The sequence below is a fragment of the Aythya fuligula genome, chromosome 5, assembly GCF_009819795.1.
Source record: "Aythya fuligula isolate bAytFul2 chromosome 5, bAytFul2.pri, whole genome shotgun sequence".
Lineage (NCBI taxonomy): Eukaryota > Metazoa > Chordata > Aves > Anseriformes > Anatidae > Aythya > Aythya fuligula.
Window position 1 is genome coordinate 33811331 of NC_045563.1, and position 21144 is coordinate 33832474.

The 21144-nt window shown below is 38.3% G+C and overlaps 1 protein-coding gene across 2 annotated transcripts in view; it reads right to left on the bottom strand.

Moving 5' to 3' along the window:
* SPTBN5 (spectrin beta, non-erythrocytic 5) overlaps positions 1 to 21144 on the bottom strand; it is a 104796-nt gene that overhangs the window by 21061 nt on the left and 62591 nt on the right. For both annotated transcript variants that reach the window (XM_032188411.1, XM_032188410.1), the window contains 13 exons: positions 19278 to 19382; positions 18099 to 18284; positions 13857 to 14012; positions 13081 to 13272; positions 12340 to 12435; positions 9971 to 10089; positions 9122 to 9236; positions 8361 to 8474; positions 6691 to 6812; positions 5895 to 6057; positions 3823 to 4011; positions 2733 to 2810; positions 1055 to 1227 (listed from right to left, as the gene is read on the bottom strand). In XM_032188411.1, the coding sequence (XP_032044302.1) occupies positions 1055 to 1227; positions 2733 to 2810; positions 3823 to 4011; positions 5895 to 6057; positions 6691 to 6812; positions 8361 to 8474; positions 9122 to 9236; positions 9971 to 10089; positions 12340 to 12435; positions 13081 to 13272; positions 13857 to 14012; positions 18099 to 18284; positions 19278 to 19382 (1808 nt within the window). The remainder of the gene's footprint in view (positions 1 to 1054; positions 1228 to 2732; positions 2811 to 3822; positions 4012 to 5894; positions 6058 to 6690; positions 6813 to 8360; positions 8475 to 9121; positions 9237 to 9970; positions 10090 to 12339; positions 12436 to 13080; positions 13273 to 13856; positions 14013 to 18098; positions 18285 to 19277; positions 19383 to 21144) is intronic.

Consider the following 21144-nt stretch of genomic DNA (forward strand, 5'->3'; position numbering starts at 1 on the left):
AGGAAAAAGCCACAGAGTGATTTAGATAGTATACTGGCTTTTGATTTTTATCTCTAAAAAACACATGATCTAACACTTGGTGTCTAAGAGAGAACTGTCCATAATATGCAGCCTTCTATGATTCAGACTGTCAGAGAAGATGCTCAGGACACTGTAGGAATTTGATTACTAGCAGATAAATATGTTTAAAGTATGCACAAATTCTGTGTGTATGATACCTGCATCTAGGAATCACATTACTGCCTTTCAGGGGACAACTGAACATAAGGTCAGCTGGTTTCTATATGGAAAGCCTATGGGTATAATGGTATTTGTCACTGAAAATATCTGACAAGCCAAAGCTACAACATCCTTTCATCTTTCTTCCAAATGTGGACCTGCAGCACTTTATTCATGTCAAGACAGGCATGAAATAGTTTGATCATATTAATAATTTTCTGTGCTTGCTTTCACTGTAAAGGATTTCTAATTTCTTTCTGTAAATTTTACATACATCTCTTCATCTACCATAGAAATGAACATAACTACTTCCAATGCTAGTATTTGTTTAAGATGAACACTATGCAACATGCCAGGAAAAATAAAGTAATTCATACAAAAGGCCAAGATCTAATCAGAAAGAACTGCAAAATGCCCTAAAAAGATAATTTGAGCAGGGCTTTCAGATCAACCCACTAGAGCAGTGAAAAAGCAGTTGTGTATGAAATGACCTTTCTCAATGGTATTTAATGACAATGAAATATTTAATGGCACAGCAGGCCTCCGTGTGTTGTCTGCAGCACTGTCCCTATGGCCCAGCCAGGGTACAGAATTACAGGAATACTGCCTTTTTCTGAATCTCATCCCCCTTCTGCCTAACTTTATTTTGGAAGCCTCTTACTAAACATTAACTAGTCTCAAGCCAGTTTTGCAAGATCACAGATTGCAGTGGAAAGTCAAGTAAATGCAAACTAGTTTATGGTTCTCTTACAACATTTGGATATATTAGAGTCACATTGGAAGAATTTCATTGCAAACGAGAAGGGTGGCAGACATGGGAAGGGTTTTACTTCACCTCCTCAGAACGGCCTGGCATCTGTTGGTGATGTTGTCTGAGTCATAGTGCTTGTTCTGAATTAGCTGCTGAGCAAACGAAGCCATCTCATCAATTTTCTCCATCTGAGTTTCCAGGGATTTTTCAAACTGCATGTGTTTCCGCTGTAGGCTCTCCACACTAGACAATGAGTCCTGGATGAAATTTCAACAAAGAGAAGCTGCTTTCAGTCAAAGTTATTCCATCTACCACTGATAATGCAGAAGCTAAATGGCATTTACCCCACATTTGCAAGCTGTCAAGAAAATGTATTGGCCTTTGAATTTTTTTGGCATGGAATCTTGGGGCCTAAATGTTCCATGCATGGTCTGAGACTATCATTTCAGGGTCAAAACTGAACAAAATACTGGATGCTTTGCTGCTTCTGCTTACTGTTGTGCTTCATAGAGCATCTCACGCTTCTTGGAAGATAAAGCTGATCACCTACTCATAAATCAATCTTGTGACGGATGCTATTTTTGACAGCAAATATGGGATGCCAAACTGACATCAAAGTTATGTGAAAAAATGTCACAGAAAGAGATTGAAATTAGAGCTTCAGTTTCAGATCATGGAATTTGGAAGAGCTTAGATCCAGATTTGAATCTGAGGACTGGTGTCTGCCATTACAGTTAATCTAGAGACAAACACATTCTAACTTCCTGTAACATTTGTGTGTCCAAAGCTTCAAGAGCTCTTTTTTTTTTTTTTTTTTTTTTTTTTTTTTTTTTTTTAGCACCCCCTTGCACTTTTAATTTTAGAATCAGTGTCAAAATGTTGTTACTTTAATAAACTCTGCTTTATCTCTGCTCTAGAGAAAGCTATAAAGCTCCGGAAGAAACATTGTCTCAAAGGTCATGTCAAATGGGTCAGAAAAACATCTAAACTTCTGGGTGCTTACACAAGTCATTGGAAGAGAAATTACTGAGTACTTTCTTTGCATTGCTGAGATAAATATGACTGGAAAAATGGGTGGCTCCTTCTAAGTCTCTTATACTTCAATGGAGGGACTGTAAATACATACCTCCAGGCTGAAACTTACAGAGACAGACACCAGCCAATAGCGTTACATGCTTTTTTTTTTTTTTTTTTTTTTTTTTTTTACCATTTGTACTAATTATGTCTACACTGAACTCTGAGATGTAATTGTAGCTTCTGCACAGACAGCTGATTTGGTACCTATACAAGGTACTGAGTAAAACATCACAGTTTATATCCAGCATCCTGCATGGTTTTTGCACCCCATGCCTTAGTCTGTAGTTCCAGTTATTGCATTTGCACCCCATGCCTTAGTCTGTAGTTCCAGTTATTGCACTGTTACTGGTACCTGAAGAATCTAATTTAGAGTTACACTAGGTATGTCAGCAGTGACAGGGGTGACAACCTGCACAACGCTAGTAAATTTATTTGGGCCAGATATATTCAGTAAGAGAAACACAGTCTATTTTCTTTCTGTAATAGGAGCAGTCAGACTGGTTAATTACTCTTGGGGCTGAGCAACCCATCCTGTGTAAAGTATTGAGGAAGGAAATTTGATCCCAGATCATCAAGACCAAACAGTAACTTCAGAAAATGGAAGGTTCTGAGCACATCATCATACTTCACAGCTCCCAGTTCCAGCCTGATGCCTAAGAACATTATCATTTCTTGGAGCACCTACCCCTAAGTCTTCATTGGCTAGGAAAGCCTCTTTGCTGCTGAGCCAGCTCTCAGTCTGTTCCACATAGCCATAGAATTTCTGTATAGGAAAAAAAAGCAGTCATAAACATGGTGTAAAGTAGACTTGGGCAGAGTATACTGAAAAAAAACCCTAAACTGCTAGGGCAATTGCAAAAATTAACCACACAGCACTGGATGCTGGATGGCAATAAGCATTAGATGCTGCCAAAACCATGCGCGTAACAACTATTATTGTAGACTTCTCTTTTATAATATGACTGTTTGTCTAAGACATTGGATACAATACAAGTAATTGTAGCATGTTTGCTAATACCGTAGGGAGAGTGCTGTGTAAGGTAACTGGCCAGCAAACAGTACTGTAACATGGCCTGAAGTTAAGTAGAATGTAATACATAAAGAAGCTTAAAAGCAGCCCTTACCATATGGTCTGAGTTCTCATATATATGAAGCTTTTTAGATGGGACTAGTAGGACAAGCTGTTATTTAAGGTACTTGACATCTACCCATTGTAAGATCTCTGTTTCAGTTATTTCTAACTTTTGCCAACAAGTTATTTGGGCAGAAATTTTGTAAAGTGAGATGATTATTTCAGGGATGTGTTTCTGGAAAACTGCAGCCAAGACAGTTCTTATGTTAGAAAAAAGGCCAGGGAAAAATACATTATTTTGTCCATGCTATATTTTTCTTCAAATAATTCTTTAAAAATACAAGACTCCACCCATGTTTTGGGGGAGGTTATTGAATTTAGTAGGATAGTGACATTCTATTTTTAGTACATGCCTTTTTTCAACTACATAAATGTTTGACCTAATTTTGCCAAGTTTTTTAACTTCTGAAAAGCAGATGAGCACATGTTCCATATAAATTTCTTTTTTTGATTTGTAAAGATGGAATTTAAACATATAATAAAAATCCTGTGCCTTCAGAAGCCTTCCAGAAACCAGTGTTAAACACTGGGTATTATAATTTCATCCCCAATAGATGGTAATCTCATGTTATAAATGTGCTGTTTATACCAAGGAAAGTTGTCACTGGGATGTGCATTCCCTGTAGAATGTCATTTTACTCACCTGTAAATCTTGTGCCTGAAACAGTTTTACATATTGCTCCTGCCATGCTTTGATCAGTTCAGACCAGGCTTGCTGTAGTCTGGAAAGGGACTGGTGAATCTCAGGGGTTGCATAGTGACCAGAACTGGCAAGTTGTTGACCATAGTTACTGAGAGAGTTGAATCTTTCCACTCGTGCTTCAATCTCCTCCTAAAATATATTACTAAGGTTGATGTCAAGGGTTTATGGAAAGCCAAGTATTCAGAATACAGGCCTTAAGGGGAAGAATATAGACTGTAACTTTCCAACACTAATATTTGTATGGAAAATCATTCATGTTTGAGCTACGTTACTGAAAGAGTACAGAATTGCCTAAGAGAAAATAAATGTGGACAATAAATGACTTTATTGCTCTAGGAACAACTGGTCTCCTGCAAATCAAAATTGGGATTAAATTAGAAACAGATCGGAAAATAGTCACGTAAATGAAAACAGTTTTGAACACCTATAATACTGTATACCCCACTGAGTCTTCCTACATAAAGGTGGTTCTTATGAGACAAACAGTATCTAGAATTTTTGCCCTCCTGCCAAATAAATTGGCATCAGATTATTACATTAAAGACACTGTTCTACTTCATTTCATGGTGATAAAATTAAATATTTAACTTTTTCACCTGGTCTGAGGAATGAGTTATGCCTGTATACTGAATCCCTGAGGTGAAAGCATTAAAAGCAACTATGAGACCTATGAATTGAGTATGGAATTCCTGATGGAAACCATTTGAAAATAAAAATAACCATGTACTGAATTAATACATTAACTCATAAACCATCTTAAAAATTATGGCATGGACTACTAAATGTCTGAAATTAGAACAGTTCCTTTTGGGGATTTTTTTGAGAGTGGTGATGGTGCTACACGGCTGTAACGTACTTTTTTTTTTTTTTTTTTTTTTTTAAAAACTTAGATTAGTACCTGGTGTTCAACTGCAGTCTCCCCTAAGGACTATAGTTTGAGCCACTAACCTGAATAAGAAATAAATCCATTTTTCTTGTCATGCCTATAATTTTAGTTTAGTCAACCCTGTGCAAAAGAATACATTCCCTGGATTCTGCCTTTTACTGTGTGACTATCTCTTTAGAAAAAAGGGATTCCTTTACTAACAGATATTAAAGACCTAGATCTTGCTACTACCTAAATTTAGAATACATTTCATCAGTGCTTTGTTTTTTTTTTTCCTCAAGTGTTTTCTATTGTTTCTAAAATTGCTGAGTCTGTGACATGAGAAATAATTGTTAATAAAAAGAAGACTGAAAGAGGAGGGTGCATCAGGTATTTGATACTAAATTCAGGTTTGAAAAATGAAATAGATTCTACAAACTAATTATGCTAGTGATGGGACCCACAAAGCACTGGATTTTCATCATTAATATTAGACATGATTCTGGGAACATGCCTTTTAGAAAAGGTAACATAACTGCAAAGAAAATATAACACAAAAGCTGGAAGGTAGCAATGATGCTTGTGAAAAAGTGAAGTAACATTTTTTCTAAGGTTAATTAACAATAGCACTCCTTTTAGAAAATCCACCAAAAATTTTAGCCAAATCAGTCTGCAAATGATTGTGTGGTAATTTGTACTGGGACATGAAATGTTTCATAACTGAAAACGTAGTACCATCCAATGGTAATTTACTGCCCCATGTGAGTCAATGCTGGTTTTATTTTCCTCTGAGGCAAATGGAGTTTGCATCACAAAATCTAGCTCAAAGCTAGATTGCAATTAACTTTTAAGTAACCTGAGTAAAGAGATCAGCACTGAGACTGAATCAGCTTTTAACCTACAGGTTTGGACAGCAGAAGAGGTGAGAGGAAATTTTGGGACTTTTTACAGACCTATCAACTGTTAAATAGCTCACGGGATAGAGTTCTGTGAGTTCTTAGGTGACTTCTGTCACTAACCTGTTACTGAAAACTGTCTTACCATAATATTGACAGACACATGCAGTACAATCTTGCTGTCTGCAGCATTTAATTTCTGTAAGGAAGAATTCCCAGTATATTCAATTGAAAGCAAGAATGATACTTGCCTTTCTCTGCTGATGCTCCTCAATCATGCTTTCAACTTCATTTAGACTTTTAGGAAGTCCTCCTGCTTCCATTAAACCTCTGATGTTTTGGATCCAATCTAGCATTTCCTTCATCTCGAAGTTAAACTTCTGCAATTGATACGAGGCCGCCAGCTTTTCCTTCCTGCAATGGAATGTGCTTTAGCCAACACAGAGTTGTCTAGTTCCTGTCCCCTCCCCATTTGCCGAGCAAGGTATCCTATGAGAAAGCAACTCAAGTGAATTCAAGACTTCTAGCTTTTCCTTGCAGCTCCTAACTTTCTTCACGCTAAACCAAAACCACAGGTGATGACTGCTGCCTTAGAGACAATAAACTCACCTTATTTTCTACCTCAGTTCATTAGGAAGAGAAAAGTGAAAACATTCATAGCTGTTGTTTCCAGAAACAATTCCAACTCAGGCCTAAGCCTTTCTTGTTTTGGAGAGATTCAAGAAAATACCTTCTAGAATCATCCAAAAATAAGTCTTCCAAAAAGGCTTCAAGACAGATTTAATCTCATAGATAGGAGTCATTTTAGTAGCGTTATTTTAGTGGAATAAGCTAGGAACTCATTGGACCAGCTTTCCCAAAGTCACATCTGTGGAACTTCTGTTGTACAAAGTCATCCTTGTTCCAATGCAGGTGTCTTAGCTGCCTGTATATGCTTTGTAATGGACCCTCAAAAACTTTTGGAAAAGTCCCTGGAAAGTAGAATTGTGACCCCAGGGAATAGTTTTGCTCCTGCTAAGAGATATTCAGACCACTAGAAGTCTTTACCTTTGTTTGGCCTGTCCCTGGAGTCGTAGCCAGTTGTTTTTCATCTCCTGTTGCTTCATAGTCAGTTTGTCATTTATGGATGGATTCCTTGTGGAAAGGCGGAAAGATTCCAATTCCAATGGCTGGGAGGAGATTTATAGTGGGGTGAATTTATGCCAAAAAGCTTATGTTTGTTCCTGAGATTGCCTTTCAGGACAAGTAGTTCATTTTAAAATCCCAGTTTTCAAAAGTGGGTACTTAGATTACAATAGCAAAATATACAAAGAGATTTCTTATATGCAGAAAAAAACCATACACAATTCCAAGCAATCATCCAAGTAAGGAAAGATAACTGTATGTTGCAAAACACCCACAAATGCTACTTTACAATTAAGAAAGCAGTTTTGCAGAATGGTGATAAACATAGAGGAAAATGAAATGCTAATCATAACCTCTGGTAGCCTAATCTAACTAAGATAGGTAACTGGAGCCACGGAGATAGAGCACAAAGAAGCAACCAGATTTGCCTTTCAGCAAAGGACTCAAAAATCTCTTGTATCTATTTCAGCTAACAGCTGCATCAAAACACCACTTTCTATGTGGACTTCTGGTTGATGCTGCTTTCATTAACACAGCCTGATAAACAGTAAAGAACACTCACCGAAACAGGTTTAAAGTTATCTTTCTTCTTCATTTTCATCAATTTGATAGTGCTATAGAATTTTAATTAGGCAGAAAGGAGAATATGCCAGGCTGTTTTTAATCCACAAGAAAAGCACAGATATACTTTGTAAATGGTATTTGTGGCAGCATTAAAAAACTTCCTCATCTTTCTGTGTTTCCATGCAGAACTCCCCCCTACAGCTTTACTGATGCTATCTGTGGAATGCTCACTGGCAATCACCCACATTTCATATGAGAATTAGCTAAGAAAGTCACAATGTGTGAAGGTATCACACATATCGTCACCATTTGCATACTATAGTGAAGAAAAGATTTAGAGAAATTTCACAAAAATATGTTCCTTATGAAAAGCCTTACTACTCTGGTCAACAGTGAAAACGGTGAGGTGTTGTATATTATTTCTGCTATTGCAGTTCAGCTGAAAACATTCTTTTTTTAAAAAAATATATAATTATATAGGAACTCAGACCCATATTTAATACTCAGATGAGTCCTAAACCACGCAAAGTGGGCATTTTTCAAAGGCAAGAGCTGATTATAGATTATAGAGGGAATTATAGCCTAAGATTCTTGGGTTTGACAGCTATATCAGAAAACTATGTGCACTGTAGTTTTGCATTTTAGTTTTAAACAAAACCAGAGTCAGGATTTTGGTTCAAGTCAGTCCAGAAACTGGAAGAAAGATGGAGAGCTAAATTTGGATTCCATGCTTTCCAAAAGACGATCCAATCTGGCTTGTAGAGGAGAGTTGGCGAATCAACTAATATGTTAACAAGGGACTTCTCTTCTTAGATTTGGTCGATCATGAAGAATGGCATCTCATACAGCGTAAAGTACAATTAATTGGCACAATATTTTACACTGAGAATAAATCTGTGTGCTCTGCCATATGTACTGTTTGCTCATACTCATAGATCTGAACAATCACATTGATGTTTGCACTCTATTCCCAAAAAGCAAAAGGGAACTTTTTTTTGTAGTATCCTCTGTACTTTTCCACTTCTTACCTCCATTTTGGACTTAATAACGTTGATTTCCCTCTCCATCTCTTCATGTCTTCGAATAAGATTTTCCACACTTTCTACATCTTTCCCATAATCCAGTGCTTGTATCAGTACACTCTGGAGGGACAGGGGGATGTGTAAATGGTAAAGATGATACAAAGCAAAAGGGTCATATCTTAATTATTTCAAATTGTTTCTTTCTTCCCTTCTTTTTATTGTTATCTGAATGTTCTTATTGTCTTTTTAAGTATTAACATAGCACTGTATGTCTGTGCTCTTTAAAGAGATGGAAAAAGAACTTTGAATACTCTCAATCCTGCCACTGAGCACTCACATGTAAAACAAAGGCAGTAGTGCTTCCCCGTGTTTCTTAATCTTTATTTTCTCTTCTTTTCTCATAGATGAAAATAGCCCAATATTTAAGTTGTGGAGTACAAATTTGCATAACTGTGCATTTCATGAAATATGGAAAAAAAAAAATATTCTCAGAACCCTAGCAGAAATGGAATTCTTGACAATGAAGAAGTATATTTGTAGAAATTGTTATAAAAATTTCAAACCAACGGTCTTGTAACTTGAAGGAGTTGTATCACATATTTGGCTACTGACTTACAGTTCAATAAACAGCTTCAGTTACATCCATGAAATCATTAGTAGAAATCATCATATAGCCTTTTTCTTCTATTAATCTCAAAATTACAATCCAGAATAGGCATTTTTACCTCCATTTTCCCATATCAATTAATGTAAATCTGAGAACTCACCTTCTCAGTAATTCTCTCTGTGATATCATCGATTTCTCTGATTAAGGCATGAATCTCTAGAGCTCCCTCTAACTTCTTCCTGTATGCACTCAGGTTACCACGGAAACTGTTCCACCTTTTATTGGAAAGAATATTTTAGGGGTGTATTTCACAGGTGAGAATTTGCACAACTGAGTTTTGTGAAGCTCAGAACTAAGTAAAAGACTAGATTTCTGAGCTACAGTGTGTACTGACCCCCAGTTTCTCACAACAAGGGACACAGCATAGAGGTAAAGCACTAGTCTGACAAAACTATCTGGTTGTATTTGTTCCAAGTTTTCAGGATGGGATACAGGTTAAAAGCTAAAAAGTCCTGATGCAGTTTCCTTAAACTCTCAATAACCTTACAAGCCCTACCTTCACACTTTTGGTTCTTAGCTAGTGGACTGTGAAGTAGCAGAATCATAGAATGGTTTGGATTGGAAGGGACCTTAAAGTTATCATCCAATTCCAACCCTCTTGCCATGGGCAGGGACACCTTCCACTAGGTCAGGTTGCTCAAGAAGCAATACGCTTCTTCACCAGTGCACAGGGAAGTTAGTTTTCATGGACATAGTCTGTAAAGTGTGTCTGAAATACATAGTCTGAAATAGTATGTCTGTCTCCAAGGCTAGACACATGACTTTGGCTCTGCTGGATCAGAAATCCTTCTGGCTAACTGCTCCTAGAGTTCTGAAAGGCAGCTTCAGTGCCTGAAGTTTGGTAGTCACGACACTAAAGAAATTGCATATAGAAATTCCAGCCTGCCTAATATACCTTATCTTCTCTTTCTGTTATTGCTTTACACTGAACATTTAAAGGCATACTCACTTTTCATTGAGCTGTTTCCGGCGCTGATATATTGTCCTTGTCTCTTCCTTGTTTTGTCTCTCCAGTTTCATGGCCAGGGCATTGATATCCTTGATGTGAGCATCATCTACTGTTGTCTCCTTCAAAGCAAGAAAAGGAACCAAGGTATGTGTTCAAAACGCTTGTGAATGAGTCTGACACATGCAAAACAACAATAACAGCAACAAGCAAGATGTATGCCTTGTTACCAGAAATTTCAGATAGCTCTTATATCGTGCTGTTGTTATCAGTCCCAAGTGAGTAGGCAGTGCCAGCAAGGAAGAACACTAATAATGATACACTGTGTAATGACAATACATAGAATCAGCAATGATCTAGGTCTAGATAAGAACTCTCAGAGCTTCATTTCTAAGACAGGCATTCTAGCAGGGGCTCATCTGTTGAGGAAACACAGCTACAGCTGTTAGTTACATAGGTGGCTGCCGTGAAACAGCTGATATCTGGCAGATTGTTCTTCTGTCTAAAAGGTAAGTGGCTTTTAGTTCCTCACTTTTTTTTTTTCCTAGATAGGCTTCTGTTCAGAAGTTCCTTAAAAACTATACAGCCCTGAGAAACCTAGACAACCCATAAATCAGGTTGTAAGGTGTGTCACTGCTTTTTCTTCTAAAGCAACACCACTGTATTTTAAAAGGTATGCTTAACCTTTCAGGCAACTTGCTTCCAGTGTAGCATATGCACCATAGAAAGGATAATATTTGCACAAATACTCTGAACTGTAGTCGATAATTCTTCTGGTGCATGATGGATGGTCAACACTGAACACTGCTCCAGGATTCAAAAACATTCTTTATTTTTGTAAGACTAGTAAATCACAGGCTTAGTGGGGAGACATTAATCACTGGTGTAGTAGAAGCACAGCTGCCACATACCAGCAAATTTTTATTGAAGTATTTACTCCATTTGTATTTTATTTATGCTATATCCATACCAACATGCACATTTCCACATGTATTTCAGTATTATACACAGCCACAAAGTAAACAATAGAAACCAGAAGACAGACATATTACTTTTTCAGAACCCTTGCAGTCTCCTCTTCTGGGAGCTAGCAGCATAGTATTCAGAACATGAGTAGAAAATTTGGCAGCCATCAGCATGGGATAGTTGATCACCATCCTACCCTCACATTTGTCTAGTTGGGGAACCTAGACTGGATGGATGTACACACTGTGCCAGGACCAGCCTGCTTCTCTTCATGTCACCCTATAAAGCATGGTATAATCAAGCACCAGCTATGACAATATCAGTCTCAGCTTTTTCTGTTAAGAACCATGTTTAAAGTAGTACAGGAGCAGTGGCTACAAGCTGGCAGAAGCTCTGCCTTAGTCAAAGGAAAGATTTATTTCTTCAGTCTTATGCTGACTAGGGTACCATGCTGTTTCTGTCTCTTTCACCATCCTTCTTTTTGACTCATACAACCTGTAGCACAACTCTTGCTCCCTCCCCTAACTCACGGTTCAGCTGATGAGGACTGAAGGGCCAATGAAGGCCCTTCACTTCCCTAATTCTGTAGTACTGAATTTTGAGTATTTTGGCTTTCCGCCCAGATCCAGTACTAATACACTGCCACAGGAAATCCTGCCAGGCTCTGGAAGGGGAAGCTCAAGGTTTTCTCCCAGATGCCAGGCATATCTATGCTTTTCTTTTGTGTAGAAGAGGATTTTCTGTTGCCTAATAGCAGAAGGTGACAGAGAAGATGGGAGCTGCCGTTACAGTAACTGGCAACTAGGATAACAGGCAAACAGGATAAAGAGAAGATTAAGAGAGAACAATAGAGTAAACCTCAGTCATGAAGTCCTAACAGGTCTCCTTCCAGACCTTCCTCAGAGGAGGAAGCAAGGAGGGGAATGGAGAAATAAAGGAGGGAAATGGAAAAAAGTGGTCAAATTGCTTTTAAGGGCTTGTTCACAGAAGGCTTGTATCAGACTTCAGATTCAAACATTGCTGAAACAACCATTTTAAATCCACCTTTGGGTGGAACTCACTATGAATTGCATACCACATGAAGCAAACTGGAAATTTGCTCAAAACTTAATTCAGACTCGCACAGACAGCTGTTCAGCAACATAATGCAATCCAAAATTTTAGGTTGCATCACAAGCACCTGATGGCTCTGTTTAGACAACATCAAAGCAGAAGGCACAATGATGGAAACCAGTATCCATTTCAATAGCTTATAAAGTGGTAATGCTACCTACCTCCCCGATCTTTCATCTCCTTAGGGTACTGGAACTGTATTTACTACCTGGATATGTTGCTGGGTTGAAAAGTTAACTGCTGCTTCAAGCCTTACAAGGAATGTGGAAGCAGGCATGGAAAACACTTCTTACCCCTGATGTCGCTCCACGGAACTCATTCAGCTTTTTCATGAGCTGCAGGCAGTGCTCGTAGTCATTTCCCACATCACCTATGTTAATCATGACTTCCTGGGGAAAGAAGCAGCAGACAGGCAAACATTCAGGATAAGAATACAAAAACACAATACATCCCAGTGCTTATGCTGATGCAGTTAAGTTCTGTGATGTTCTCTATAAATCATTGACGTACAACTTCTGAAGTACTCTCTTTTGATTTTTGAATAATGATGAGACTTATTCCCAACTCCTTTTCCAACCTCTTACTGATTATGAAACAGCCTCTGAAAGAAAACTTGGTGGATAAAGTGGCTCTTCTTTCACTATTACAAAAAGAAACTTTCAGATTTGATACACAATGAAACTCAATGCCAGTTGCCAAATGCTTCAAGTCCCTTCTATTCTAGTGTGCTTTTAGAATTCCATTTCGACAGAGACACACAAGACCACCACCAACAATCACAATTTCTTTATGTGCACATTTTACATGAGAAGATGTGCTAATACTGTCCAATCAACTCTGGCACAGAAACATTCCAGAATGTTTTTAGAACCTGTTGGATTATTCCCTCCATATTGCCTGTAGAGCACATCATGATTCTCTCATGCAAAAGGCACGAAGAAAATGTCCTGGAAGATGAGACATCTATCACACATTCATTGCAAGATAGCAAGACTGTAGTGCACTGCTTGGGTTAAGTACTGGAGTTCATTTACCTTCTCCCTGATCCAGGCTTCCACCTGGTTCACTTTCTGGAGAAATTCCAGGAAATCCCGGCTATCCTCCAGCATCTTTCCACGGGCAGCAACAGCTCTCTTCAACTTCTCCCAACGCTCCTGAAGCATGCGGACTTGGTGACGGATCTCCCCTGATTTTGGGTGGCCTTTTGATACCAGGGCTTCTCCTTTCTTCACATTCAAGAGAGGGGTTAGAAATGATGGTTACTACTAATTTTTGATACAATTACCATGTTACATAACTTTTCTAGAAGGACTCTCACTTTCCTAACCTGCACAACCAATTACTAATGCAATTTCTCAGGTCTCAAATTATAAAGCTCAATAATGCCTTATGTCTGGAGGGAATCAAGAACAATAGATTTAAGTATTTGCCTGCCAAAGGGAGCTATTACAGATGATTGTGCCCTTCAACTGTGTGATTTCTCCAGTATCAATGAGTATGTTCAGCTACTTGGAATGAAATCCTATTTACCTTTTATAGGAGTAATCACCCCAGGCAAGGAAGAAGTTGGTGATATCTTTCTATTTGGACAATAAGAAAAGATGGAAGTCCCTAAGTCCCTTAGAGAGAGAAATTAAGAAACCTCTCTGTTGTAAATTAATGGCATTCTATTTCCATGGCATAGAAACTGGGTTCTTCTCACATGTAGAAAAATTGATAAAGAGCTGGTGAACAAGTTACTCTTCTTTCTCATTCCATCTTAGATAACCTGCAGTAATCTGTAAAAACACTAGCAGAGTGCGAGAGTTACCTTATTAACAGCTGTGATGATTTCTTCATTCGCTAGAATCTCTGCCTCAAAGACTTGATGTTTCTGCAGAAGCTTCATTTTGTCCTGCAGATTGCTGGGGTCTTGTATGGAAGGATCCTCTAGTTTCTGCATGCGCTCACTGATCCAGTTTTCTGCCTGCAGCAGCGTGAAACACCTGAGTTATCATGTCAACTACATGCCATCCTGGGGCCTCCTCCCAAGATATGTCATTATTCAATGCAGCTGCCTATGTCTGGGCTAGGAAGATTGAGCTGGGAGCTGACAGACACTATAGCTTTCCAGTTCCCGAACTATTCTACTTGACAGGAAATAAAAGCAGGTAGGAATGAAAATAATTTTTATCTGACCATAATAATGAAAAAATTCCTTGCATACCCCAAATTTTATCACAAGCCATAAATATATTAGTCAATATTCTAGATTAGACACAGAGGATCCTTGAGAAGATATGCAATCTTAACATGGTAGACGTATTTAGAATGAGCTTGTGACAACTGGGCCTTCGATTTAGGGCTCTGAGTTTCATCTCCCATCTTTGTCATTGACCTACCTATAAACTAGATTAAGATTCTTGTAAATTCCGTGTCTCGCCTACAAAACAGTGCTAAAATTCCCGTGATCTCAGAGATGTTCTGAGACCTAAATGGAAGATGTGAAGCAATGAAGCTTTCCTGATGTGTCGAAGCACTAGTTAGTTTGTTTGAAAGCAAATACAAGTCTATTTGTTTTTATACTTCATAAAATTCAAAATATTCTAGTCAGGAACATCAGATTCAGACCATCAGGTGGATCACGAGGACTAATAATGCACAGGTTACATGCTTCTCTTAGGGAATTCTTTTTTAGGGGATTTAAATGTATGCAGAATAAAATGGACAACAGGGTAGTGACCTTACTGCATTTTTTTTTTTTTTTTTAAGTTAGCTAAACTTCAGCATTAGCACTGACAGAAATATTTTCTATCCATCAAAGCGCATAGCTGAACACTTGACATGCACTGTAACTGATCCCACTGTCCTCAGACCACTGAAGTACCCGAATGTTTTGACTACAGAAGAACAGCAAATTGAAGCCAGCTTCATCAGTTTCAAAGTGTCTTGGCTGTCCTTGTGGAAATGCTCTACACACATGCAAGAACTGAAAACTGGAAGATTTTCTCAGTTAATTAATGATTTGAAGTGTTGTTTCAGCTGCCGAAATTCTATAAACAATAACAGAAATAGCTTTCACTAGCAGCACACACTCCAGAAAACATTTCCCTCCGAAGTACATTTAGAGATTCACACAGCAGCCCTATTCCTTATGTCAAGGTTGCCTGGGACAGCAAACTGTCATCTGCTGTTTTCATTTCTGACACCCTCCCCACAAGCTAGGGCCTTCTCCCATTACCCAGCCACACATTAACACTTTAAGGTCAATTTAACTGACTTCTCTGTTAAATGGGAGAGGCTCATCCATGCAGTTAGACTGAGAAACCAGTGGATCCCCTGTATACTGCCAAGCAAAGGGTGATTTCTCTCCTACTTTTTTTTTGTAATAAGGGCTTAATGGCAGACTGTACAAAACTTTAAAAATCACATTTGCATTCTTGGTGACTTGATTTGTTCTCAGGCTTACTTAGGATGGCTCTAGTGAGCGAGAGATCTTTCTCCTGGCTCCAAGTCCATATTCAGATGTAAAGCAAGGCTGATCTGTTTTTCCAATACCTTTCTATGAAATGCGTTATGGTTGACTGGACAAACATTTTCACTTTATTGAAGACAAGGACAGTGAGACCAGTGTAATACTCAGTGTAGGTACATGGGAACACCCTTATTTCTATGGGACTCAGAAAAAAAAAAGTGTGTCCGCTACCGATTTAGAAATCTACATTTTCAAAACATCAGTTGCTGTAATCTCAAAAGGACAAACTGTAAATTACACTGATTTTTAATAACAGAAATATTCAAAATATATACAGAGCTGTGCATGTTCCAAGCATTTATAATTCTTTCTCACTCCTCTGAAACAAATAAGTAAATGTTATTTATTCTCTTGTACAGAGGGCAAAAGGGAAAGCAATTTAAGTGCCACTAATATAATGAGCAAGTTTCAGAGTCAACTTTAAAATTCAGAGATGACTTTAGAAGTCAAGACTTCCAGCTTTATGATCTTTCCTCTGCAACAACTTACATAAATACATATATTTCTAAGTAGCAATCTGCTCATTTGCCTTCTATGTTAAGACTGAGGTGTATAGGATTGACTGTCCTATTGTCTAGGACAGTCTAGGATAGTCTAGAAGTCTAACTTCTGCGGGACTACAAGAGTGACAGTTTCTAGGACGGTGTGTCCTACCCTGTGAGCTGCCTGTGTAATTCCTTCTAGAAAGTAACTAGGAGACTTTTAACCATGACAACGATCATTACTTTCTGCTGACAGAAAAATAAATAAATAAAAAAAAATAGTCTGATCAACAGAAATTACTTCAGATGACTGCAGGAGGGAGAATTTCTGGGGGAGTGGGATCTGAGTTATGGGACTTCTTCTCCCAAAAAGTAAAAATAAGCAATGACCTCATTGATTTCTCAACTATATTCAAAACTCTTCTCTGCAATTTAACTTTCCTTTGGGGACTATGCTCATAAATGAACCCATACACACCCAGAACATCACTACAATCAAGTTAAACATTCCATTCTACTCACCAAAGAGGAAGGGAGATATTACCACATTTTTTTTTTTAATTCCTTGGTGGCATTCACATTCTACAGTGGTAGGCAATGAATTTAGATCGGTGGACTAAACAAGTGGCTTGAGAGCAAAAACTCCCTACAGAACTCTTGGCTGAATTAATGTGAAGTAATTGGCTGAGAAAAGGGAAATACTCCTCACTATACAAGACAGACGCTGTGCTAGAAGCGTGTGATTCAAGAAAACAGAATGAAGGAGGACCCCAGCCCAAGCGCTGTTGACAATTACAGAGAGATGGGAAGCAATGAAGAAGTATTCCTAGCCAAAGGGTTGATTGTATCTCTAGGAGGGCAGCCACAATTTCTCCACCAGAAAGGGTGTTTGCAGTTATGTGACCTTCCCATCAGAGGTACATTGCTCTTTTGAAAATATTAGCATTGTGCAATGCGTTGTCCAGTTCATCGACTCCCCTCTGCTAGTCCACAAGGTGGACCAGCTGGTGGTTCATGTGATAGGAAAGGTATGACCAAGTAATACAGGTTAATATTTGACTGTGTAAATAATTCCTGATGAAGTTTATTTTAAAAAGCAGAGTGCAACTCTGGCTCTTTAGTGTAACCAAGGAGGGTATTTAAGTATTTTATTATTATGGTGAGATATATTGTGCTAAATGGCAAGATATAATGTGCCAAATATATTGTGCTACAAATGGAATTTAGCAGCCATTTATTCCTTAGATGACTTTTTTATTCATTTGTTTTTAATTTGGTTGTCAGCAGCAAATGTGTTACAGGCCTTTGGTAACAATCCTAATTTGAACTGTCAGGACATGTGCCTTTTTTGTGGGCTGGGAGGTGACAGGTACCAGCAGTTTTTGTATAAAACATGGAGGATGTTCTAAAAGATAAAGAGGCAGAAGGGGTGTTTATAAGTGTCCCTCTGGGTCTGTCCGCTGTTGTTTATGCCAGCACACTGGATGCTAGCACATTTTTCAGTCATACACATTGTGCTGCCCTTTAAAAGACTGACCTGTTATGTTTTTCCAACAGTGGTGCCAGGAGTCGAGCTACTTGGTTACAGCACTAAGGCCAGAACAGGAGACAGAGACTAACATATTCTGCAGACCAGCCTACAGGAGCTGAAGAACCATGCTCACTTACAGCACTGTTTCGAAGGCCTTCAGTGAGCATCCACTAGTAAAGGTTGGTGCCCTTGCCATACTGGTTTCCACTTTGTATTTACTCTGATATCCCTTTCTTTCCTACCAAAGGAAACATATACTGGAAGTTACCTTTCCATGAGCTTTATTTCAGCAAAGCTCCTGATGTGTAAAGTGGATCTAACGGCACAATTCCACGATGATGGTATAGTAACAGCAATGTTATTAGCTCACCTACCCCTTTGCTTGAAAGCATGGCAGTACAATCAGTTGCCATACCAGAGCAGATTATCAATTCATCTAATCTCTGGCAACAACAAACACTTCATTCAACAGTGGTAGGCCGTTTCCCTTCCTTCAATCCTCATACCAGTCTAAATCCCTCTTACCTCTGCCAAGTTCTGGTAGAAAAGTGCTAGAAGAAGAGCAGTCTGCAGCTTGTCTCTCCGGCTCTGCGAGAGATCCTTGATCTGTTGCTTCCTCACAAGAATGGTGTTTAGTTTGTGCTGTATCTGTAGCCCATCCAGCCCACCATCCTTTTCTAGCCTGCTTGCCTGTTCTTGAAGAGACATAATCTGAGAAGACAACAAATCTGAAGTCACATTTATGTTTGAAACAAACAAACCAAAACAGGCTCCTTTCTATACCTAAAAGATTGTATTTTTTGCTGGAAAGATCCAAGAATGTCAGGGACAGGCTTACCAGCATTTCCCCCCAACCTCTCCTGGTACTGTGACACATCTACGACTTCCTTGTTATTGCTCTCTGTAACACATCATGGCTACAAAGATGAAAAAAACTGTCGCTATAGGAGTCCTTCCCATTAATAAAATGGTGCAAGGAGTGATGGAGCAAGCCTGACCCTCATGGATGCTTAGGTTTTATTACTTTGTGGAAATCAGGTGTTGGGAGATAGCTCTCAACATGAACAATTAGCCTAGAAGGGAGTTGGCACAGGGCTGGGAGCTCATTCCATCTGGGGAAGCCAGGCACAGCCCCAGGCTTGAGAGTTTAGCCTTAGCATGGATGAATTACAGCTGCTGGCCAACTGCCAGGCAGATTCTTTTATGTATGGGTGAACAATTCAGCATCTTTTCCATAGATGCAAAGAAGGTAGACAATTTGGTACAGATATTACATAACAAATATGTATTTGAATAATAAGTCAAACCATCCAGTTTGAAATATTGTATTTTACTTGCTTTAAAAGCCACTGTTTTTCTGTGAAAAAAGGCAGAAACTTCTGATATCCATAACACGCAGTATGGTCTGCTTAAAATATCTGCTCTGGTACGTCCCAGTATTTGATTTACTAAGTGGTTTTCCTGTCTACTTCAAGACAATATAGACAGGATTTGGGCATGGATGGTTTAATATTTTTCTCCACTCCTCTGCCTCTTATTTCAGTAAGATTCCCTATTTTTTCTCTGGCTTGAGTATATCAGGCATATCACACCTGTTCATCAATTTAACCTGTTGCCATATTTAAAAACAAAACAAAACAAAAAACAAACACACAATTATTCCAGCTCATTGATTAGTAGAATATTCATGTTTGGTTACTGTACCTTCTCATCCTGTGATGCCAGTAGCTTCTCGAAAGCCTCATGTTTTCTAATCAGTTGCTCTACTTCATCTACAGAGCTTCCGAAGTCACTGCTTTTCAAATAAACCTATAAAAAACGTTTAATATTTTTCTCAGTGGATTAAATATCACAGTCTCAATTCACAAATGTGAGAGGAGGTATTAGCTCTACAGTTGATAATTGGAAATGAAATAGTAGAGCTTCATGGTCTTGAGCAAGAAATACAATAGCAGGCCCAACTAAGTAAAGCGACCAGTCACTGCTTACCATGATCACTAAACCACAGGCTGGCAGTGGATTCAAGATGTCTAAGCCATTCTTGTAATCCAAAGCATGTCTGATAGATGTCTGTATGGCTTCTTCTTAGGAGACATCCAACAGCAGAGACTTTCCGGTCTCCCTTGGCAATTTATTCCACTGTTTCATTACCTTTCCTATTAACAAGATTTTCCAAATATCTAACCTGAAAATGCATTGCTAACACCTCACCTTATTACATTCTGCCCTCTTCATCACAGAAAGTAAATGATTCCTTTTACATTTGCTTCAGTCTTGCACATATTTGTAGGCTATTTGAATACTTGGATTTCTATCTTCTCTAGTATAAAGCCACCCTGATCAGATCAATTGTTCCACAAAGGCTGTCTTCTTGACTTCTGATTATTCTCATTGCTCTCCTCTGGGTTTTCTCCTTTTCCATTTATTCTGAAATGTTGTTCCTACAACTTTATGCAATACTTGGCTGAGGCTGCCATAGTGAAGGTAGTGAAGGCAGAAGAGAACTGCTGTTGCCTTTCAAGCTGTAATCATCCTCATGCATCTGCGTATGGTGCTTATCCTTTACTCAATACCTTGAACTCAAGTTCACCTTGTAATCTATTATAAGTTTCCAGAACCTTTTCAGAAGAACTCCTATCAGACCAGCTTGTCTCCATCCTGTATTTATTCAGCTGATTATTCATGAAAAAATATCATAACTTGCACCTCTACCAAATGCATTACATTAGTTATTTTTTCAGGACTTTTCTCCAACTTGTCTGCACTAATTTTATTTACTGTCTATCCTGTCAAATTCTAACATAAGAAGATCTAAGAATAAAAGATGAAAGGCAGTTTTAAAGAAACTGACTTCTGCTCTATTCCCTTTTAACACTATTAGGACATTTTGTATTAATCCATGTACATCTCTAATGCACCATGGTGTTTGTTAACTCCTTCCTGGTGCTAAGAAAATTGATTACACAATTACTACATGCATTGTGTCACTAGTTAATATTTTGTCAGATGCAAAAGAAAAAACAATGTATTTATGTATTGGTAACAAAAAAAAAAAAAAAAAAAAAAAAAAAAAAAAAAGATATTCTGCAGGTCATTAAGCATTTATGTTTTTTCCTGTGGATTTAATTGCCCACAATTACTTCCCTTATTTAACTGTGAGACAACGGCAAGAAAAATAACAAACAAAAACAACAGCAAAAAACAATTGTATGCTCTAATGAGACATAAAAATTGTTTTTGGACAAGGTTTACAGTGTAGTGAACACAAATGAACAGAATTTTGAAATTCAGGCTCCTACAGGGGACTGCATTTTTCAGTTTGGACAAGGCACCATGTGATCCATTCTGTGAGCTAATGGAATTATAAATATTTGGAAAAAGATGAGAAATTCCAACCAGTAACTACCTGGGTAAAGTGCAGAGGTGGAAGAAAGATTTGAGATCAGCGATGTAGCGTGAAAAAATTAAGTAGCACAGAAAGAAACAGAACAGAATGAGCGAAACAACACAACAGGTAGTATTTTCAAAAGAGGACTGTTAAAGAACACAGGCAAATCTGTGACACAAAACA